The 24,216-nt window shown below is 43.8% G+C and overlaps 1 protein-coding gene across 1 annotated transcript; it reads right to left on the reverse strand.

Moving 5' to 3' along the window:
* Positions 1–14,442: 14,442 nt before the first annotated feature.
* On the reverse strand, positions 14,443–23,043 carry LOC132571912 (zinc finger protein 501-like). Its single transcript, XM_060238704.1, has 4 exons — positions 22,981–23,043; positions 20,062–20,188; positions 19,265–19,363; positions 14,443–15,597 (listed from the first exon to the last, which is right to left on the reverse strand). Exons 1-4 carry the CDS (start codon positions 23,041–23,043, stop codon positions 14,480–14,482), a joined length of 1,407 nt encoding a protein of 468 aa, XP_060094687.1. The 3' UTR covers positions 14,443–14,479.
* Between the last annotated feature and the right edge of the window lie 1,173 nt (positions 23,044–24,216).

The following is a 24,216-nucleotide window of genomic DNA, read 5'->3' on the forward strand; positions in this document are numbered from 1 at the left end:
AAAGAACTGCCCCTTGTGGCACCCCACATATTAGTGGGTGCCTCCGGGACCGCTCCCCCCCAATGGCCACCCTTTGTCCCCGTCCTTCGAGGAAGGAGGAAAGCCACTGTAAGGCCAATCCCCCAATCCCCGCGTCGGCGAGCCGGCGGGCCAGTAGCTGATGATCGACCGTATCAAATGCGGCCGACAGATCCAACAATATCAGCACCGCCACGCCGCCTCGATCCAGATGCCGCTGGAGGTCATCTACCAAGGCGACTAGCACTGTCTCCGTCCCATAACCTGGACGAAAGCCGGACTGGTGGGGGTCTAAGGCGGAAGTGTCATCCAAAAAACTCTGCAACTGTAACGCCACTGCCCTCTCTATGACCTTACCTAAAAATGGTAGGTTCGAGACCGGTCGGTAGTTTGCCAATTCGGCCGGATCTGCTGTACTCTTTTTTAGGAGAGGGCGGACCATGGCCTCTTTCAAAGATGTTGGAAATTGCCCTTCCAAGAGGGATCTATTTACGATATCCCGTATAGGATATCTAAGCTCCCTCTGGCAGGATTTAATTAGCCAGGAGGGGCATGGGTCAAGGTCACAAGTTGTAGGGCGTACAGTTGAGAGGACTTCGTCGACTTCCCCAAGACTAAGCGCGTCAAAGTGATCCAAGATAACATCCGGAGACAGGCACGGAGCCCCGGGTTCATCTACTGCATTCAATGTGGCAGAAAAGTCCTGGCGGAGCGACGAGATTTTATCTGCAAAAAAGTTCGCAAAAGCCTCACAGCCTATTTCCAATTCTCTTATGTTTGGTCTGCCTTGAGGCAGAGTGGTCAAATTTTCAATTATCTTAAATAATTGTGCTGGGCGCGAATTTGCAGATGCAATCCTAGCCGCAAAGTAATCCTTCTTTGCGGCTTTGACTGCCATCTCATAAGACCTCATAAACATTCTATAGGATGTTCTCGACGCTTCGTCACGAGTATGCCGCCACCCGCCTCTCTAGTCGTCTGAGACCCTGTTTCAGTTGGCGTAGCTCCGAGGTGTACCAAGGAGCCAGCCTACTTCGAGGGCGCAGAGGACGCCGGGGTGCAATTTCGTTGATGGCCCTGGATAACCTGTCATGCCAGGTGTCTACCAGATCATCAAGGGAATTGCTAGGGGGCCAGGGGTCCCCCTGATCTTGATTTGTTCACCTCTAATCTTGATTTGTTCACCTCTAATTGGCCAGTTATTATGAAAAGTTCTTTATGCTAGGCTTTGTGTATTTATGCCTACAAATTTCAATTACGCTGGGTTGAAATTGATTTTATTAATAATCACTTTTGGTGGGGTGGGGGGAGAATGGAGTTGTTCGGTTTTATACAGAGCTCCTTTTGGTAGTTGTTGTCAGTTATGTGGTGTCTCAAGTTGTGAGACTTACCGCTTCAAATTCATTTTTCTATACAAATACGTGTTTTTTCCCAGTCTTGGGTTAACAGAGTTGGTGGTAGGCTTCCCAAGCCTCCCGCCCTGGCGGGAGAATACTGGATTTTCAGCCTCTTTTCCCGCTTTCCATAACTCTGGAAGCGGGGGGAGGAGGGGGGAATGGCACCAAGGAGCATTTGCGTCGTCCGGGGAGGAGGTGCTGAGCCTGGCAAGGGAATCTTGAGAAGGGAGGCTGGCTCGCCAGCGAGCGGGTGGAGGTGGCTGCCGAACGCAGGCGGGTCTTGACGGACTCCAATGCCCGATGCTTCTCCTCCTCCCTTCCCTTCCCACCCAGCCCCGTTGCAGCAGCCGTTCTTCCTTTTCGCAAGCTGCTTCCCGCGCCCAGTCAGCTGGCTGGGGGGGGGAGGAGAGAAGCCCCGCCTGCAAAGGACCATGTGCCTTTGCACCTCCGGAGGCTTGATTGCAAGGCTCCACTTTGGGATGGTGTGACTGCTGCTGTAAAGAAGCTGGCAGCAACTCGTGAGTAGAAAGGCCAGTCCCTCGCTTCAGTTGCCAGAAAGGGGGGGGGGGGAGGGAGGAGGAGAGGGAAACGTCTTCATTATTCCCTATGTGGAGATCAATTCTCATAGGGTATAATGGGGAATTAATCTGGAGGTTTTGGGGGCTCTGGGGGAGCTGTTTTTTGAGGTAGAGGCACCAAATTTTCAATATAGTATCTAGTGCCTCTCCCCAAAGTACCCTCCAAGTTTCAAAACGATTGGACCAGGGGGTCCAATTCTATGAGCCCCAAAATAAGGTGCCCCTATTCTTTGTTATTTCCTATAGAAGGAAGACATTTTAAAAAGTGTGCTGTCCCTTTAAATGTGATGGCCAGAACTCTCTTGGAGTTCAATTATGCTTGTCACACCCTTGTTCTTGGCTCCGCCCCAATGTCTCCTGGCTCCACCCCCAATGTCTCCTGGCTCCACCCCCAAAGTCCCCAGATATTTCTTGAATTGGACTTGGCAACCCTAGTTGGTGGGTGAGTTAGTGGCTAATGATTGTAAATGCTAGACCACTGAGGTTGGTTGTGGCTGATTTTTGTTTATGTTTTGGGCAGCATAACTGTACAGCATTACTATGCTTTTGTGTTTAAATTCTTTGACTTGAATCTTGTCCTTAGGACCTTGAAATGTGATCTACAGGGTTTGTCTCTTGTTAACTTTGTGGCACTCTGGATAAAAGCTATGGATTGTAAGATTTTTGAGATTTGTGTATATTTCCTCTTTTAAATATGGCAGAGTGTCACCTGAAAGTCTTATCTTTAAATTACAATGGGCTAAACAATTTAATTAAGAAAAAATGAGTTTCCTCAGCTATTTCACGTCAGAAACCAAATATAATTTTTCTGCAAGAAACTCACCTTAAGGTAATCAGCCCAAGGTCTTCCAATCAAAATTTTTTGCTTATCAATTTCAGGCTCATGGGTCCTCCAAAGCAAGAGGAGTGGCCATTTTGATAAGTAAATCAGTCCACTTCACTCTGGAAAGTTCTTCAATTGACCCAAGGTCGGTATATTTTTATTAATGGGGCCTTTAATGGCAGTTCTTATACCCTGGCATCAGTGTACGCACCAAATGATGGGCAAATTGCATTTATTGAAGACACCCTGTCACAACTTCAATCTTTTCACACAGGTCCCATTATCTTGGGAGGAGATCTTAATTACGTTGTCAATCCTTCTTTAGACAGATCTCAAACGAGTCCTTCACTTCTCTCTGCCAAAAAAGGCTCTCAAAGGTTTAAATGGTCATAAGGACTTAGCTCAAGTTTTTTGTTCTTTCAATCTGTCAGATATTTGGAGAATTAGGCATCCAACTGAAAGGGACTACACTTTTTTTCCCTCTCGACATCAAACCTATTCCAGAATCGATTTTCTTCTAGTTTCGGATTCCATTTCTAACCTTTTTTCTAAGGTAGAAATTGGCCCAATGATTTGGTCTGACCATGCATGGATGGAAGGTTCTATGTCAGAAAATACTAATAGGACATTTTCTTTTAACTGGAGACTGGATAGTAAACTTCTTTCTATGAAGTCGGTTACGGATTCTATTGAAAAAAGACATTAAATAATTTTTTCAGTTCAATTCAGAGTGTGGAGTCCCCCAACAATAATGTAGCTACCAGATTTTTGTGTTTATACTGTATAGTTTAATGTTTAATTTTAAGGTTTTTAGGTTTTAATTGTCTGATTTTAGAGGTAATAACTTGCTCTGATTTTACTGTTTTATTGTTTTATTGTTGTTGTAAGCCGCCCTGAGCCACTTGTGGGAAGGGCGGGATAGAAGTCACCAAATAAATAAATAAATAAAATAAATAAGATTGGGTGATATTTTTAAGGTCAACCATCATCTCTTGATTAAAGACATTCTTAACCTGCAAAAGAATAAGAATTCTTCCTTCATTCCCTGGAATGAAAAAATTCAGATTATTAAAACTTTTATTTTTCCCAAATTTTTGTTTTTATTTTGAGCCATTCCTATTCTTATTCCTGAGGACTTATTCACAGGTTGGCGATGCTCGTTCTTAAGTTATATTTGGATTAAGGGCTTATCTAGAGTAGAGTACTCTACCCTTATTCGTTCTAACCTCTCAAGTGGCCTGGCTCTACCGGACTTACATACATTTTATGAAGCTGCCATTTTAGCTGGCCTTATCAAATACTATGATTTTGCTTTGAATCCAGATTGGAAGGTTCTGGGAGACATGTATCTAGGCAACAAATCATTTCACTCTACATTATGGGAATCTCCGAAGAACAGACCACTAAATATCTCATCGAATCTTTTTCTTAAAGCTATTTAGAGCTGCCTCGGTGGGGAGGGCAGGGTATAAATAGAATAAAATGAAATGAAATGTTTCAAATTTGGGACAAGCGTCGCCTTTCTTTAGCCCCCACAGTGTCTCCGCTTTCTCACTTCCTAGATATTTCTTGGTTTTAGCCCGGGTTTTTATATGTCTTTTCCAATTTGAAAACAATCCAACTTATGTCAGTTTGTAGTCATTTTGTCCAAAGGAAATATGCTTGATAAGAAATCCTTGGAGGACAAAATTGGTGGGAAAGCAATCCCATGGTTTGAACATATGCAAACTAATAACTTAGTGACATCACTTTCAAAGAAATATAATTTCAATCGTCCTCTCACTTTTTTTGAACATTTGTTATTTTCACCTTCTTTAAAGCGGAGGGGATTGATTTCATTTATTTATAAAGGACTGCTTGAAATTGATACCACTGATCCGCTTTCTTACCAGGAAATTTGGCAAAGGGATGGCTTAATCAATTTTAAAGAGGAGGTTTGGCAACAAATCTGGTCTTCCCCTTCGTATACTTCAAATTCATTGAATATTCAATTGCAAACACAAAATCTTTTGTTTTGGTGGTACTTAACACCCCAGAGATTGAGTCACATTGCGGTAAATCAATCTTCCAAATGTTGGAAAGATTGTGGAGAGGAGGGCATGTTTATTCACTGTTGGTGGTCATGCCCGATGGTACATTCTTTTTGGGCAGTGATTGTAGCAAAAATCAAAAATATCACGGGCTATAATTTACCCTTAAGACTGGAACTCATATTGTTAGACTGCTGGAAAGGTATACCTATCACATCACCCAACTAATCTCTGATATCCTTCTTACTAACTGCTGCTAAAATGGTGTTAGCTCAATTTTGGAAATCTCCCAATATTCCTTCGGTTAAAAACTGGTATGCAAAAAATCTGGGAGGTTTATGCAATGGACAAGATAGCTGACGGCTTACGTTGTACAAGTGACCCAGAAGACAAAAACTTCCTGATGTATAAGTGGCTTTCATTTCTTGAGTTCTCTTTTGGCCCTGTAGATCAAGTGCGCTCATATATACCTTGTAGATACTACGATATTATCTGATGTAATCTGGATATGATCAAAACAGTTATTCATTAATTTAGCTGCCAATTATGTATCTGTTTGTTCTGTTTTGTTTTTATTTCATGTATATTATCATTTTATTGGTTTTGCTTATTCACAAAGAATGATTGGTGATACAGTCATTGATTGCCTTGTATATGCTTTTATTAAGCTCAATAAAAGTTATTGGAGGGAAAAAAAACAAAAACAAAACTTCTGTTCTCTGCTTTTTGGCAACTTTTCCCTTTTGTCTGAGAAGGGTAATGAAATATTTTCTGTTCTCCCTTTTCCATCCCTGTACAGAGACACCATACTCCCACTGAAATAACAGTAAACACCTGTACTATGATTCTGACAAAGTCATCCCAGTGATATAGGATTTGTGTCATAATCCATGTAACATTTTATCATTCAAAACACCTACAGATTGTGTACCATTGGCCTCCTACCTACTTCGACAAAAATTCAACTGTAAATCGTTATTAGTTCCATTCAACTCGCTGCAAACAAAGAATCTTGTTTAAATCAGTTTATTCATTCTAAAATCACATTATTTAAAATATGATACTCCAAATCGAATGCTTATTTCAATCATGACAAAGAAGTGACAACCCAACAAAAAGACAAATTCCCAATGATCAGGTCTCTAACTGGCCATTTCTTTCCTTACCCAACTGTAGTGACCACAGTCATTAAAATAAGGAAAATATTTTACAGGATAATGAATGCATTTGATATAATTCACTCATCAGGTAACTTTATCCAACATTTAACTACAACAAGAGCACGATATATCAAATAACAATCATAGATACAAATTATCCAGGTCGTCTATCAGACGCAGCAATTAGTTTCCAGGTTTTCTTTATTTAATGGTCAATAACACTAGGTATAAGGAGCCCTTTGGCACAGAGTGGTAAAGCTGCAGTACTGCAGTCCAAGCTCTCTGCTCATGACCTGAGTTCGATCCTGGCAAAAGCTGGGTTCAGGTAGCCGGCTCAAGGTTGACTCAGCCTTCCATCCTTCCGAGGTCGTTAAATGAGTACCCAGCTTGCTGGGGGGAAAGCGAAGATGCCTGGAGAAGGCAATGGCAAACCACCCTGTAAAAAGTCTGCTGTGAAAACGTCGTGATGCCACGTCACCCGAGTCGAAAACAACTAGTACCTGCACAGGGGACTACCTTTACCTTACCTAACACTAGATGTGACCTCGCCATATATCCAGTCTTATTAAACCCCATTAATTTTAAGAGGAAAGTTAAGCAGATGTTTAGATTTCTCTCACTGAAATGAACAAGGCTGGAAAATACCTCCATGGAGGTGCAACATGTCCATTAACTTATAAATATGTTATCAAATGTTGCCTATCATAAACCATGCATACTTGAATCATTACACAAAAGAAAGTTCATCCGCATGTTAATAATTTCCCCAGATTTTTGCTCAGCTCATCCTTCAACTGTTCTCTGAAGGGTCTTACCATAGGCTGCCATGTTGTTAAATCTTGTAATGGGAAGCAGAGAGAGGCCAAGTTCTCCCGGGCCACTAGTGGGGGATGGGGGGTAGGGTTACCAGATCTATGTTGGGAAGCTCCTGGAGATTTGGGGATGAGGCCTGGGAAAGACAGGGACCTCATTGGGGTGCAGTTCCATAGAGTCCACCCTCCAAAGCACCCATTTTATCCAGGGGGACTGATCTGTGTAGTCTAGGGATGAGCTGTAATTCCAGGAAGTCCCCAGGTCCCACCTGGAAGATGGCATCCCTAAGAGAGGCTAATTCCACCTCTGTCTCCTTCTGGCCCAGAACGCCTGGATACAAGACTCTGAAGGGGGAGTAGAATAAAGGAAACAAAATTCTGAGGGTCTTGGAGTGGAGCCAGCAATGTGATTTGTTATCATATGTTTGGGTTGGGGGTAGTAGATGAGAGGGTGTCTCTGTGGAATCTCTGTGTGAGGCAGTGCTGGATTAAACCCTGTGGAGGCTTCTAGGCAGTCAAAATCTTGGCGGGCCCCTCACAAATTGTCTCAGAGTCTTGAGTGCCCATCCTGCTGCCCACGGCCCCTGCTGCAGCCTTCAGGCACCTTCTTAAAAGCCCCTTTGACAAAGCTGTGGATAGAGGCAAAAAAGAGGCAAACTTGGTGACAACGCCAGCAACAGCTGCACTAGACAACTTGGGCAAAAAGCAGCTCATTTGCTGGCTTCTCGTGCAGGCTGCTCTTCCAGCAGGGGGGAAACCGGGGGAAAAGCCAGCCTGGGGCCCCTAAAAGTGTATGTGGGGGGGGGCCCCATAAGCCAGTGCCTATGGCCTAATTGTTAATCCTGCTCTGGCCTGAGTTCCAGAGGGAGCTTGGTGGAGGGCAGGCTCACCAAGGAAGCCAAGAATATATCTTAAGCTCAATGCAATTGCCTTCAAGCTTTATGGACATCACAGCGGTTAACATAGCATGTTGATTCCAAAACACTTTAAGGTAGTATTTGAAAGAAGGTAACAGAATGTCCAAAGCTTTACTGGATAAACTTAAGCAAATGGAAAGCAGCAGGAGAGACTGAAGAATTCATGTAAAATGACAAGGCATAATATGAGACTACAGTGAAATCACAAAACAGGATAATCAGTTTAACATCATCAGCCATGCATGCCAAAACTAGAATCAAACATAAAATGCAGAATAAATATATGGAGAGATAAATATCAAGTGTATGAACAGCGCACCATTAACAAGCAAGAATACAGAGCTAAGAGTGGGAGGGGCTGTGGCTCAGTGGCAGAGTGTCTGCTCAGCATGCAGAAAGTCCCAGGTTCAATCCCCGCCAGCTCCAGTTGAAAAGGACCAGGCAGTAGGTGATGTGAAAGACTTCTGCCTGAGGCCCTGGAGAGCAGCTGCCAGTCTGAGTAGGCAATGCTGGCCTTGATGGACCAAGGGTCGGATCCAGCATAACACAGCTTCATGTGTTCAAGAGTGGCTACCGATGTACAGCTTCATATGGCTCAAGTCAATGCAGCCCTACACTGGAGATCTCTCAACCAATCCAACAGGAGTAGAATTACAGTCAACTGAGATAAGGGACAGGACAAAGGGACCCTAATTTCAATGAATCCAATCAATGGGAAGAACAATTGACTATGGAAAGGGGCTTGACTACAACCAGTGCAGAAAGATTATCACTAAGGTGGCCTGAAATCAGCAACATCTTAATTTGTAAAGCCTGTTTGCTATAAGGGATGTATTTATTTCCAGCTGAACTGTTCCAGTTAATCAGGTAGACAGTAACTGTGAAAGAGCTACTCTCGAGTTAGCTCCTGAGAAACTAACAAGATTTTTAGAGTCTAAGGCAGGGGTGTCAAACATGCGGCTCAGGGGCTGAATCTGGCCCCCAGAGGGATCCTGTCAGGCCTCTGGGCAATTGGCTCTTGTCTGTTTCCTCCTCCCTCTCTCTTGCTTCCTTCTGCATCTCAGCTTGCTTTGCAAAGCTCGCTCAATCACACAGGAGTTACAGAGCAAAACCTCAGTTTTCTCCATTGGTTGAGGCTCCTCCTCCCCCTTCTGGTCCCCTGGGGAGGGGGGGGAAGAGCCAGAGCTTCCTTTGCCCAGTACCCTGGATCCCATGGGAGAAATAAAAAGTAAGCACCTTTAAAAACAACAAGTGCTAACGTTTTAAGTAAAAAAAACAACTTTAGTCGTGTTTGTCTGTATCCTTTTAAAAGTTTATATCTCTACCTAATCCTAAATAGGTACACAGCCTGGCCTGGCCCAACAAGGTCTCATTTATGTCAGTCCATCCCTCACAACAAATGAGTTCGATAACCCTGGTCTAAGGTTTTTGATGGTCAAGCTCCCTACATCAGACATGAGGGATCTAAAGTGTGACTGGATTAAAATCTTGCTCTTTGACTGCAAACCAGAATAGCTGCTCTCCAAAAATAACTGCATAGTTCATGTAATATCTCCATTGCATCATTTTTATATTCTAAGTCAGCTCTGTCCAGGTTAGCATTATCTGCTCTGACCAGAAGCGTCTCTCCAGGGCATCAGGCAGAGGTCTTTCACAACAACTAATGCCTGATGCTTTTAACTGAAAATGCTGGGGATTGAACCTGGGATCTTCTGCATGCCAACCAGATGCTCTGCCATTGACTCACAGCTCATTTCTGGCAAGAGACTTTCACATCCTTTTAACTGGTGATGCTAAGGACTGGACCTGGGCAGATGCTCTACCAGAGACGCAGTATCTCCCCAGTGTGATTGCCACTAAAAAAGGTATAATGCAAAAGCTAACAATTTTTATATCTAGCAAAATGATAACATGCAGGGGTGTGTGTCATGGGCAGGGGAGGCTATTGCCTTGAGCTGAAGTCTGGAGAGGTGGTATGTACATTTTGTGAATAAATACATATTGCATATACACCCCTTGCTCAGATCTTTATCAATAGGGTCAGAAGCGACCACAATGAAGACCAGTTTTTGCCAAAACCCAATTAAAAAAAAAAAAGTTCACACAACAAGATTACACAACAGACTCTTCCAAATTCAGTCCACTCTCTTTTCAGTGTGTCGTATCATTAACCTTCACTAACTGAATTTATTGTGATCCTCTCTTTTTAACTTCTTAACTTTATCATGGTAAACAAATTTTCAAAACCACCTACATGCACTCCTTTTATATGGTACTTATGGTTCTTCTTCTTATTTATACTTTCCTCCAGCCCTGAACTGGATAGACCAAGCTAGCTTGATCTTGTCAGATCTCAGAAGCTAAGCAGGGTCAGCCCTGGATAATATATGGATGGGAGACCTCCAAAGGAATATCAGGGTCATGACATGGAGACAGGCAACAGCAAACCATCCCTGAACATCTCTCATCTTGAAAACCCCACAGGGTCACCGTAAGTCTGCTGTGGTATTTTCAGTGCAGTTTGCAATCACTTACTTGTGTTTGCATAATGCATTTTGTGTTCCTATGCGGGCCCATGTTTAGAAGTCTGGCAACTCCTATTGGGGCATGGAGGACATTCAGAGAAGTGGCTTGATACAGCCTGCCTCTGCCTCCCATCCCTGGTATTCTCTGGAGGTCTCCCATGCAAATATTTGCCAAGGTCAGCCCTGCTCAGCTTCTGAGATCTGACGAGCTCAGACTTGCCTAGGCTATCCAGGTCAGGGCTCGATGGCATTCCCCACTACCAATACTTTCTTCCAACAACTAGCAAAAACAAGAGATCATAGTAGCATTCAAAACAAAAGTATATATTATGATTCAATGGGATTAAGCCCATAATTTTGGAATCATAGCAAGTCTAAACCCTCGACCAAAAGAGAGTGATTCTGCTACTTTGCCAACATTTAACAGCTACAACTCCAATTTTTATCCCACCCTTCTTCCAAGGCTGTCTAACTGGTTAACCTCTCTTCCATTTTATCCTCACTACAACCCAGAGAAGTGGGTTAGGTAGAGGGAGAATGACTGGTCCAAGGTTGTCCAATCAGCTTCATGGCAGAGTGGGTATCCCACTGATAATCCAGCACTCTACCCAGGGGGTCCCCAAACTTTAGAAGTCCGCAGGCACCTTTGGGATTCTGATACAGCAGTGTTCTCTCTAAGCTGAGTTAGTGAGCTAGCTCTCAGTTTTTTAGCCTCTGGCTCACACATTTTTGTCTTTGCTCAGCAGAAATGGCCCCAGAGCAAACAAATTTATGCAGTAGCTCACAACTTTAACGCCAGTAGCTCACAAAGAAGAATTTTTGCTCACAAGTCTCCACAGCTTAGAGGGAGTATTGGTGGGCACAACCACAAAATGGCTTCCAGTTTGGTGTAATGGTTAAGAGTGGTGTCCTGTAATCTGGAGAGCTGGGTTTGATTCCCCATTCCTCCACATGAAGCCAGCTGAGTGACCTTGGGCCAGTCACAGTCCTCTCAGAGCTGTTCTGTCAAGAGCAGTACTCTCAAAGCTGTCTCAGCCCCGCCTACCTCATAGGGTGCCTGTTATGGGAAGAGAGGGGAGGTGATTGTAAGCCACTCTGTGAGACTCTTTTGAGCAGTGAAAGCTGAGTATAAAAATCAATTCTTCTTCTCTCCAGAAGCCAATTAGAACATGGTTGCCTCCAGAAACGGAGTCAACCACAAAATGTCAAGGAGTGAGGGTTATGTATAATACACTAACGGGTAGAATTCTAGCAGGAGCTGCTTTGCATATTAGGCCACACCCCCCCGATGCAACCAATTCTCCAAGAGCTTACAAGGCTCTTTTTTGTAACCTCTTGGAGGATTGGCTACATCTGGGGGGTATGGCCTAATATGCAAAGGAGTTCCTGCTAGAATTCCACCCCTGAACACTAATATAATCTCTTCAGCATTTCAGACAGAAGGTCTGTTTAACAGGATGCCTTTGAAAATAAACATATTCCTTAAAAATATTTTCTTGTGTACACACACAGTAATGCAGTGAAGAACCCTGTGGTGGCAACTGTTGCTGAAGCAACCTTGAAAATATCTGCACAGTCAAACCACTATGGCAAAAGCCCACCTGCCCCCACCCACATTCTAGGAAACACCTGGCAGGTGCCAGGAAAGATGTCTGTAGGCACCATGGCCCTGCAGGCACCATGCTGGGGTCCCCTGCTCTAACCACTATTCTTCACTGGTTCTCTATTCACACTGACTCAAGCAGTGCAGATTACTTTTCCCCACTGGAGAAGATATGACAGGACTGATGAACACCCAATGAAGTGGGGCTTCATAGAGAGCCAGTTTAGTGTAGTGGTTAAGTGCGCAGACTCTTATCTGGGAGAACCCAGTTTGATTCCCCACTCCTCCACTTGCACCTGCTGGAATGGCTTTGGGTCAGCCATAGCTCTCACAGCATTGTTCTTTAAAGGGCAGCTGCTGTGAGAGCCCTCTCAGCCCCACCCACCTCACAGGGTGTCTGTTGTGGGGGGAGAAGATATAGGAGATTGTACACCGCTCTGATTCAGAGAGAAGGGTGGGTTATAAATCTCTGCAGTCGTCTTCTTCATCATCTGCTTTTTTGCTCCTAGCCATTAAGAACCAAGTCCATCCCGACAGGCTCTGGATGTGACACAATATCAACACCCAGCTCCTCCCTAGCCAGATATACCCATATTTTGTCATCTCGGAAGGTGCCACACAAACATAGTCAAAACAGAGAAAGAAGCAAATACACTGGGAAGAGCCTACCTCTGCCACATAGAATCATACAGTTGGAAGGGACCTCCAGGGTCATCTAGTCCAACCCCCTGCACAATGCAGGAAACTCACAAATACCTCCCCCCAAATTCACAGGATCCTCATTGCTGCCAGATGGCCATCTAGCCTCTGATTAAAAACCTCCAAGGAAGGAGAGCCCACCACCTTCCAAGGAAGCCTGTTCCACTGAGGAATCGCTGTAATGGTCAGGAAGTTCTTCCTAATGTTGAGCCAGAAACTCTTTTGATTTAAGTCAAACATGACTAAAGTCAAACTTCTGACTGGTATCCCAACACCAACCAGCTTCCAGCGCTGCTTAAAGCAAAGCTGGTGACACAAAAAAGGTAATTTCAGTTGTATATTTATTGAAAACATTCTCCTTTCCCTTAATGACTCAAACAGTGTTCCCTCTAAGATGAGTTCATGTGAGCTAGCTCACAGTTTTTTTGCCTTCTGGCTCACAACTTTTTTGCCATAGCTCAGGAAAAATGGCCCCAGAGCAAACTATTTTCTGCAGTAGCTCACAACTTTAATGCCAGTAGCTCACAAAGTGGAAATTTTGCTCACAAAACTCCACAGCTTAGAGGGAACATTGGACAAGTAAAAATGAAAAAGATGCCCCTTTCTGCATGCTCAAGACCTGCCATCCCTGTTACTTCTCTTGTGAAAGGGACCAGCTTTCAAACCTTTCAGAGATGCTGAAAATACAGGAGCACAGACTATAGCGGAACCTGCTTTGGGAGTTACCATTCTTGAATCCCCACAGCAATAAACCATTCACACAAGGGGCTGCAGCCTAGACCGTTCAGCTATGTATGGAGCCTTCCTTCAGTCCCATGCTACCAGAAGAATAGCATTTTCTGCACTGGAGAAGGGCTCAGTGGGGTGGTAAGATCCACCAAAAGTGCGTCTCATAAGTGTCTGTGTTCCTTAACCAGACACTCAGAATGGATAATTTCTTTTGTCTCACTAATTACAGCGGGGAAAGTCATATTTTCAGAGCAATATGGCCGGCTTTAAAAGACCTTCACTGTAATCAGTACAAATTTTATGAGGAGAGCTCTGGAAACAGAATTGCCAGCACTGCCTTGGCAACTGCCTGGAAATTCTGAGGGTGGTGCCTGGAGAGGGAGGAGCTTGTGGAGGATGTGACATCGCTTTTGGAAGACACTGTATACCCCCTAATATCCATGGTAAAGACATGGAAAGAAATTCCTGGAACATCACTAGGGAGGCCATTTCCCAGATCTTTTCTCAGTTTCTTGAAGGCAGGGAATTAGGGCCAATGCCGGCAGATGACAAACTTATCCGAAAGCTAATCAACATGCTTCTATTCAAATCCAGCTGTGGAAGGTGCCAATTGCTAGTTCCTGTCGTGTTTCCACAAATACACATCCCCCAATCCTAGTTCTGCATGTGCTTTAAAATACCCATGACAGTTTTAGAAGTGAAAAATGAACATTGAAACAAACAAACACTTTTTAAGTGGCAACCTTCCTGAAGCATGCAGGAAAGAGCAAAACTGCTTTATTTGACTTTATCGTGCAAACTGCGATCCTGGCTTGTACCTCAGATAAAGAACATATCATAACTGTTTGGTGCAGTGTTTAATCTGGAGAACCAGGTTTGATTCTCCACTCCTCCCCATGCAGCTGCTGGGTGACCTTGGGTCAGTCACAAGTCCTCTCATAGCTGTTCTCTCAAGAACAGTTCTTTTAGAGCTCTCTCAGCCCCACCTACCTCACAGAGTGTCTGTTGTGGGAAGAGGAAGGGAAGGAGATTGTAAGCTGCTCTGAGATGCCGAGTGAAGGAAAGGGTATAAATCCAATCTCTTCTTCGTAAAATACGACATCGGCCTTCACCTTAAGGTACTATGGAGTATCAAATCTAGGCAGGGTGACAGATGCAGCAAAAAGATTACCTCAGGGAAATAATTTACTAACCTTGTATTATTTCACCTGTGTTTGCTATCTGATATTGAATAAAGTTTCCTTTTTCTATAAAGCTCTTGCCACATTTGCCACGTTCATAGGATTTCACTCCAGAGTGAACTTTGTGGTGTACACGAAGGTGTGCATGTCGAGCAAAGCATTTTCCACACTCCAAGCATTTGTAGGGTTTCTCTCCTGTGTGGACTCGTTGATGTTTCACAAGATTTGATAGCTGAGCAAAACATTTCTCACACTCCAAACACTTGTAGGGTTTTTCTCCTGTGTGGACTCTTTGATGGCTCACGAGGGCAGAACGTTGAGCAAAACATTTCCCACACTCCTGGCATTTATGAGGTTTCTCTCCTGTGTGAACTCGCTGGTGATTCACCACATCTGAATGTATAGCAAAACATTTTCCACACTCCAGGCATTTATAGGGTCTCTCTCCTGTATGGATCCGCCGGTGTTTCACAAGGTCAGATTGTTGGGCAAAACACTTGCCACACTTCAGGCATTGGTATGGTTTCTCTCCTGTGTGAACTCTCTGGTGATTCACAAGGTTGGACTGGTGAGCAAAAAGTTTTCCACACTCCAGGCATTTATATGGTTTCTCACCCGTGTGGACTCTCTGATGGTTGACAAGGACTGACTGACGAGCAAAACATTTTTCACACTCTAAACATTTATATGGCTTTTCCCCTGTGTGGACTCTTTGGTGATTTATAAGGACTGAGTGACGAGCAAAACATTTCTCACAGTCCAGGCATTTGTAAGGTTTCTCTCCTGTGTGGACCCTTCGGTGTCTGACCAGCTGTGATCTCTGTGTAAAGCATTTTACGCAATCTGAGCATTTATAGGGCTTCTCTCCCGTATGGATTCTGTGGTGATTCACAAGGACTGACTGACGAGAAAAACATTTCCCACACTCCAGGCATTTAAATGGTCTCTCTCCTGTGTGGACTCGCTGGTGTTTCACAAGCTCTGAATGGTGCACAAAATACTTGCCACACTCCAAGCACTTGAAGGGTTTCTCACCCATATGGACTATCCGATGTATGACCAGGTCTGATTTCTGAGCAAAACGTTTCCCACACTTGCGGCACGAGTTCTTTTTTCTAATGCCACCTGCTGGTATAGAAAGGAAACAATGGCAGAACTGATTGGGGAAATATCTTTCAGAAACTAGATGAATAAACAAACTGAAGGTGTCTGTCTATCTATCACTATTTAAGAACATAAGAGAAGCCATGTTGGATCAGGCCAATGGCCCAGTCCAACACTCTGTATCACACAGTGGCCAAAATTTTTTATATATATATATACACGCACACATACATATATATACACTGTGGCTAATAGCCACTGATGGACCTCTGCTCCATATTTTTATCTAACCTCCTCTTGAAGCTGGCTATGCTTGTGGCCGCCACCACCTCCTGTGGCAGTGAATTCCACATGTTAATCACCCTTTGGGTGAAGAAGTACCTCCTTTTATCCATTCTAACCCAACTGCTTAGCAATTTCATTGAATGCCCATGAGTTCTTGTATTGTGAGAAAGGGAGAAAAGTACTTCTTTCTCTACCTTCTCCATCCCATGCATAATCTTGTAAACCTCTATCATGTCACCCTGCAGTCGACGTTTCTCCAAGCTAAAGAGCCCCAAGCGTTTTAACCTTTCTTCATAGGGAAAGTGTTCCAAACCTGTAATCATTCTAGTTGCCCTTTTCTGCACTTTTTCCAATGCTATAATATCCTTTTTGAGGTGCGGTGACCAGAATTGCACACAGTATTCCAAAGGAGACCGCACCATCAATTTATACAGGGGCATTATGATACTGGCTGATTTGTCTTCAATTCCCTTCCTAATAATACCCAGCATGGCGTTGGCCTTTTTTATTGCAATCGCACACTGTCTTAACATTTTCAGTGAGTTATCTACCACGACCCCAAGATCTCTCTCTTGGTCAGTCTCTGCCAGTTCACATCCCATCAACTTGTATTTGTAGCTGGGATTCTTGGCCCCAATGTGCATTACTTTGCACTTGGCCACATTGAACCTCATCTGCCACGTTGACGCCCACTCACCCAGCCTCAACAGATCCCTTTGGAGTACCTCACAATCCTCTCTGGTTCTTACCACCCTGAACAATTTAGTGTCATCCGCAAACTTGGCCACTTCACTGCTTACTCTCAACTCCAAATCATTTATGAACAAGTTAAAGAGCATGGGACCTAGTACTGAGCCCTGCGGCACTCCACTGCTTACCGTCCTCCACTGTGAAGACTGCCCATTTATATTCACTCTCTGTTTCCTATTAATTAGTCAGTTTTTGATCCACAAAAGGACCTGTCCTTTTACTCCATGACTCTCGAGCTTACTAAGGAGCCTTTGATGAGGAACTTTATCAAAAGCTTTCTGGAAGTCAAGGTAAACAATATCTATCGGGTCTCCTTTGTCCACGTTTGTTCACCCCCTCAAAAAAATGTAACAGGTTAGTGAGGCAAGATCTTCCCTTACAGAACCCATGCTGAGTCTTCCTCAATAACTCGTGTTCATCAATTTAATCCCACCCTTCCTCTAAAGAATTCAACAGCATGGTTCCACCCCTAAAAACATAAGAGCTCTGCTACGTCAGACCAGTGGTCCAACATCCTGCCTCTCACAGTAGCCAACCCGTTCCCTCTGGATGGGTAACAACAGGGCATAGAGGCCAAGACCTTCCTCTGCTGTTGCCTCCTGGCACTGGGATTCAGAGGCTTATTGCCTCTGAATGTGGAGATTGCCCTCAGACACCATGGCTAGTAGCCACTGACAGACTTCTCCTCCATGAATCTATCTAACCTTTTTAAAAAGCTGCTTACTCCTTGTGGCTATCACTACATCCTCTGGCAGCAAACACCACATTTTAATCACTCTCTATGTAAAGCAGTATTTCCTTTTTGTCTTTCCTCAGTCTACTGCCCATCAACTTAATTGTGTGCCCTCAAGTTCTAGTATTTTGGGAGAGGGACAAAAAATTCTCTTTGTCAACTCTCTCCATCCCCTGCATAATTTTATACACTTCTAATGCCCCCCCCTTAGTCATCTCTTTCCTAAACTGAAAAGCCTCAGACTCTTCAGCCTTTCCTGGGAACCCCATAATCATCCCCATCTTGTTTGCCTTCTGTACTTTTTCCAGCTCTGTAAATTCCTTTCTGAAATATGGTGACCAGAACTGTACACAGTATTCAAAATGAGGCTGCACTACAGACCTATACAGGGATATTATAATATCGGCCGTTTAATTTTCAATCCTTTCCCTAACAATTCCTCACACAGAATTTGCCTCTTTCACTGCTGCAGTACACTGGGTTGACACTTTCATTATTATTATTATTTATTATTTATTTATTTCATCAAGGTATCTACTGTGACCCCAAGATCTTTTCCCCTCTCAGTCTCAGCAAGTTCAATCCCAACCTATACCCGAGTTGGGATTTTTTTGTCCCAATGTGCATCACCTTACACTTACCAACACAGAACTTCATTTGCCCAACTGCCATTCAGCCCTTAAAACAACTCTGTGAGGCAGGGTTAAACCAAGACAGAGTGACTGGCCCAAAATCTCCCAGACAGCTTCATGGCTGTGGGCCTAGCTAAACATTGTACTGTTTAAGAGAGCCAGTCTGATGTAGTGGTTAAGTGTGTGGACTCTTATCTGGGAGAACTGGGTTTGATTCCCCACTCCTCCATTGCACCTGCTGGAATGGCCTTGGGTTAGCCATAGCTCTGGCAGAGGTTGTCCTTGAAAGGGCAGCTGCTGTGAGAGTCCTCTCAGCCACACCCACCTCACAGAGTGTCTGTTGTGGGGGGAGAAGATATAGGAGATTGTAAGCTGCTCTGAGTCTCTGATTCAGGGAGAAGGGTGGGGTATAAATCTGCAATTCTTCTTTTGAGATCCATTCCAGTTTCAGTCAAAACTATACACTCCAAACATAGAACATTCACTGATTTCTTATAACTTAATTTTAAGGTGCGTAGAGGCCCAATTCAAATCAGCACTGTGGTGTGCAGGGAGAGGGGGCTTGTCTTCTTTACCCAGGGCTCTGTCTGTCCTGCCTGAAAAGGGACCGGGAAGCTGCTATTTGCCCCATTAAAGAAACATATCTGTACTGATGTACATGCAATTGCTGATGGACTAAGTTTCCACAACAGGATAAATAGTATCTCCGCAAGGAAAAACCACAATCTCCATCCAAATTGGGCTCTCTTACTCAAGAAAATTATGTTTCAATATGGCACCCTCAGCCCATGTCTAGTTTGATACATAACATGTTGTTAAGCAATTAATGGAAACTGCAATTGAGTGCTTGCGGGGGCACAGTGGGAGGGCTTCTAGTGTCCTGGCCCCACTGGTGGATTTCCTGATGGCACCTGGGTTTTTTTGGACACTGTGTGACACAGAGTGTTGGACTGGATGGACCATTGGCCTGATCCAATATGGCTTCTCTTATGTTCTTATGAATCTCCCAAGTCCCTGAGTGTTGTTACAGAGAAATGAAATGCAGAAATGGGTCACAACACAAAGGGCAGTAGCACAAACGGAAGCTCTGAACACTTTCTGAGTGTCTTTAGAATGGTTCAGAGTTAGAAATAAAGTATTTAAATAGTCAGAAAAACAACAACAAACAAGAAACTAGAGCGAGACCTGAATGAAAATGAACCAGGCCATAGGCTACTGGTGTGTGTGTGTGTGTGTGGGGTTAGACGCCAACTTATTCATTGTCAAATGGCTTAATTCTGCCCCTCACCTGATTGGTTACTGTCATCCAAGGCCCGAGAAAGTGGCACCCATGGATTTTCCCCTCTTTCCAGCCGAGAGATGAGGTGAGGCTTGGGAACTGGAAAACCTTGACAGAAAAAAAGAAATATCAGAAGGAAATGGACGTATGTGGTACTACGTTATTAAGAGTAAATGTGTTTACTCCTCAGAAAAAGTTAGTCAGTCAATCTTTAATGATTTGATCATCTTGGACTACAATTATGAGATGCTAGCTCATTAACTGCCCTGAACCTGATCTCATCAGTTCTTGGAAGCTAAACAGGATTGGCCCAGGTTAGGACTTGGATGAGATACCAGCAAAGAAGTCCAGGGTCACTACACAGGGGCAGGCAATGCCAAACCACCTCTCTTTGGATGGAGGGATGGTGACTCAGTGGTAGAGCATCTGCTTGGTAAGCAGAAGGTCCCAGGTTCAATCCCCGGCATCTCCAACTAAAAAGGGTCCAGGCAAGTAGGCGTGAAAAATCTCAGCTTGAGACCCTGGAGAGCCGCTGCCAGTCTGAGTAGACAATACTGACTTTGACCGACCAAGAGTCTGATTCAGTATAAGGCAGCTTCATATGTTCAAATGTTCGTCTTTTGCCTTGGAAACCCGCCATAAGTAAACTGCGACTTGAGGGCACTTTCCACCACCACTCCCAACTACAGAGAGGGTTCAGCTGTCCAACTGGGTTGAAAATACTTTCTCCCTTTTAGCATGTATTCATCAACAGAACTACTTCAAACATTTCCCACTTAAAAGAAACAGGAAAGCAAGTTCTTTACCCAATGAAACCACGTTCTCATAGTTCTCCATCATGACCTCTCTGTACAGGGCTCTTTGTTCCGGGTCCAGCAGAGCCCCCTGAGCCTCTGTGAAATACACGGCCACATCTTTAAAAGTCACCAGCCTCTGTAAGAACAAAATTGATGCTCACTCAGTTGACAATATTCCCAGTGGTTTGGGCACAGATAGAGAATGAAAGCTAAGTAGGGTCGGCCTTGGTTAGTCTTTGGATGGGAGACCATCAAGGAAGATGGGGGTTTGCTATGCAGAGGAAGGCAATGGCAAACCACCTCTGGTCATGTCTTGCTTTGAAAACCGCATGGTCCTGGTGACACTATGAGATGGTTGCAACTTGACGGCTGTCACGAATCTGGGCCTAGTAAGGCCTACAGGCTCCAGAAACCTGCCTAGAAGTAGCTACAGAGGGCCTACATTTGCCAGGATCCCCTCTGATTGGCTGGCCCAGAGAGGGGTGGGAACTGGTAAGAAAGCATAAAAGGGCCAAGCGCATACAGGGTGTGTTCTCTCTGGAAAAGACAGCAGGAGAGATCTCTTATCCAATATGGTGAGTTTTGGTATTAGATGAAGGGAATGTCTAGCTAAACATGTCAGGGCTTTTGTTTTTTTTGCGCCAACCTTTACTGTATATATATATTTCACTGCTGCACCAAATGTTTATCACCCACTTATTACTGTTTGAGCACTGTAAGCAAACTGTTGTTGTTTAACTGCCTGGGTCCTCACGTTTCCTTGGTCACAGTTAAGAGGTATTTACTAATAAGGAAGACAGAGGTGGTTGGATGCTCTGGGCCCTCCCATGCAGACCCTTACCAGAGTGGTGGCAGCCAGCAGAAGGTCCTCCTAAGCCCCTGATATATGATGACAACACACAATTGTATTAAAGAATGAGAATCAGATTGCACATTTCCTTAGAAAATATTCAGTGTTTCAACTTGAACCATAACAGAAGGAAAGACAACTACCTGATGTATGGTTGGGCACATGAAGTGATTTGCAGACCTGACAATTTCTGGAATGTTTTCTGTATTTTACTACAAATGTTTCTATTCCATCTTCCTACCTGAGGCAGGTCTCTGCTGTGGTTAATGGTCCTATTAACAGTAACCCATTTGTTGAAAATGTTCTGCTCTGGGTCAGTGGTGTTAGATATTGTCTGAAGATACTATGCAGAGGTTATGGGCCAAATCAGACACAATGGTAATCTTTCCCTGAATCTTTCAGCATCTCATTTGGGTTGACTCAAAGTAAGCTCTGTCCGGGAGAACCAGGTTTGATTCCCTACTCCTCCACTTGCAGCTGCTGGAATGGCCTTGGGTCAGCCATAGCTCTCATAGGAGTTGTCCTTGAAAGGGCAGCTGCTGTAAGAGCTCTCTCAGTCCTATCCACTTCACAGGGTATCTGTTGTGGGGGGCGGGGAGATAAAGGAGATTGTGTGTCACTCTGAGACTCAGAGTATAAGGCAGGATATAAATCCAATATTTTCTTCTTCTACTTCTGGAACCACTAAAAAGGGCAGGGCCCATCTAGATCTTTCTTCAGATGCTGCTGCTTTCTAGTTATAGGAAAGAGAATCTTTTCAGATGTCATGCTCTAATCACCAAACTCCATCAGAGAGAAATTTAGCTGGTGCCTTCTTGGATCCTTCAGATTAAAGGTAGTCTGTCCTGGCTCCTTTTCTGATCATTTACCTGCTGTTCTCCATTCAGGTTTTGACAGTTGGGATTATGTAGCTTGTTTTTATTGTCAGGTTTTATAAGGCACCATGAATGCCACATTGGAAGAATGGCAGCATGGAACGTTTAAAAATCGAATTAAAACCTGAGAGACGAAATAAGGAGTCTCTGGGGTTTTGCTGAAGCATCCTGGGCATTCCTGGAAAGGTGAACATGAGGCTCACAGCAGGATTATATTAATTCCTGTGATGCTACTGGATTCTCTTATATTACCTAAATTTTACATTGAATAGACACAGCTGTATTTACTGCCAGTGCTTTTCTTGTGCCTCAGGTGGGCTGCCTGAAGTGTGAGCATGTATTTATAAGTCTCCCTTCAGAGGGGAAAAATCATAACTCTTAAAAAAAAAGAAAGATGCAAAACAGTTGAAGCTGGAGATGCATATGGAGAGTAGGAAGTCATGTATTGGTGATGTTACAGATACTAGTCAATACATGCCCACAGTTACTAAAGGGGAGTCCCTGAATAATTAATTAATACCCCTATAATAATAATTATAACATTGAACAAGAGCATGTTTTGCTTCCAATAATTAAAATATCTGATGTAACTTTTCCATTGAAACACTGACCACCGAACAGTGGGTACAGGCCCAAGCTGGCTAGCAAAGATAAGAAACGGCCTCTTAGAGGCATCTTGCTATAGTAGATAAGTAAGGGAATGATGTCATGGAATGTTACCAGGGAGGACTCTGTGGAGGAGGGATCTTGAAATCAGATAAGCCTGTGTGCCGGCCTTCCTTGCTTGCCTGTTAAGAAAACTGTCTGTATACAGAATGATTTTAATTCAGTCTTTGGGGCAGCCAAGCCCGACTAGGTTCTACTTTTGGTACCAGAAGTAAACCTCGCTTCAAACCAGAAATTGTGTGCGGACCTCGTTATTTTTCTGCTACATTACCTTGTGTCTGTTGAGGAAACAAAACTTTCGGAATTCATTCCAAAACTGAAAAGGTTTGTTTTGAAAGTAGCGAGAGAAGCATTTTCAAACTGGCCCTATTGTTCTAAATACATTATACACGTAATATTAAACTTTCAGTCACAATTCAGGGAATAAAACCAGTCTCCTCAACAAGGACCTCCCCTGGAGCTTGAAGGGTGTATTCCCCTCCCTCTTTTTCCAGTTGGGAAGCGTACTTTGAATAGGCCTCTTCTCTGTGATCCTACCTGAGCTGGCTCCGCTGCAGCCCTTTGCCATCCCCTAGGAGGGAGCAGTCCAGATAGAAACATGGTCTTCATTCAGCTCTCTGTTAGGTAAGAAGGACAAAGCAAAGAGACATAATTGACCCACAAAAAGAAGCTAACAACCTTCACACATTTTCATTTTAGCACTGAATAGGTTTGATCCTGAGAAATATATCCATGACTGGAAGTGGGGGAGTTTTGCGCAATCCCTCTTCGTAAGAACGTGACAGAGCCCTGCTGGATCAGACCAATGATCTAGTCCAGCATCCTGTCTCACACAGAAGCCAACCAGTTCCTCTGGAGGGTCAACAACAGGGCATAGAGGCTGAGGCCTTCCTCCGGAGTTGCCTCCTGGCACTAGGATTCAGAGGTTGACTGATTCTGACTGGGAAAGTTTCCCACAGTCACCATGCCTAGTAGACATTGATAAGACCTATCCTCCACGAATCTGTCTAATCCCCTTTTAAAGCCATGTCTGTGGCCATTCACAGCGATGGACTGAGTCTAAAAATATTGGTTGCCAGAAGACATAGGGGGCCCACGCACAACTATAAGGCTATCATTTAATTTTTGTAATAAATTATTTTTTTAAAAAAAATACATAAATGGAAAAAAGGTACAATTAAAACTTTAGTAATTACAGTATACATATATTGTACATATTACTGGCAGTATACAGTAGTTACTAAACGTAAATACAGATCGCATTTTCTCCAAGGGAGCTGATTCTGCCAGCTGGAAATCAGTTGTAAAAGTGGGAGATCCCCAGGCCTCACCTGGAGGCTGGCAACCCTAAATACAATGTAAATTTTAGTTGCATTACGGTAATAATACTGGAACTTCTAATATATTTTCAAGCTACTACAAGGCCATTAACATTTTTAACATATTGTCTAATGTTTAAGAGGGCCCACTTGCCATCGGGCAAGCTGACACACTGGCCAGCCCACCACCGGCCATTCACTACATCCTCTGACAGTTAATTCCAAATTTTAATCACTCTCTCTGTAAAAAAAAGTATTTCATTTTGTCCAAAAGAGACATTTGTAGACCAAAACATGAGGACTGCCTTGCTGGATCTGACTCAAGGCCTACCAAGTCCAGAGGCCTCTAGAAACACACAAGCAGGGCATGAAAGCAACAACTTTTCTTATTCTTTATGCATAATAACCTCATCCATTCCGGTCCCTCACACAGACACCTGCAAGATTTATGACA

This window comes from Heteronotia binoei, chromosome 5 (assembly GCF_032191835.1).
Source record: "Heteronotia binoei isolate CCM8104 ecotype False Entrance Well chromosome 5, APGP_CSIRO_Hbin_v1, whole genome shotgun sequence".
NCBI lineage: Eukaryota > Metazoa > Chordata > Lepidosauria > Squamata > Gekkonidae > Heteronotia > Heteronotia binoei.

Coding starts and splice junctions, on each gene's coding strand:
- LOC132571912 (XM_060238704.1), bottom strand. CDS start 23,043: ATGTTTCTATCTGGACTGCTCCCTCCTAGGGGATGGCAAAGGGCTGCA. Junction 19,364..20,061: donor TGAGAACGTGGTTTCATTGG/GTAAAGAACTTG, acceptor TTTTCTGTCAAG/GTTTTCCAGTTCCCAAGCCT. Junction 15,598..19,264: donor GGATGACAGTAACCAATCAG/GTGAGGGGCAGA, acceptor CTATACCAGCAG/GTGGCATTAGAAAAAAGAAC.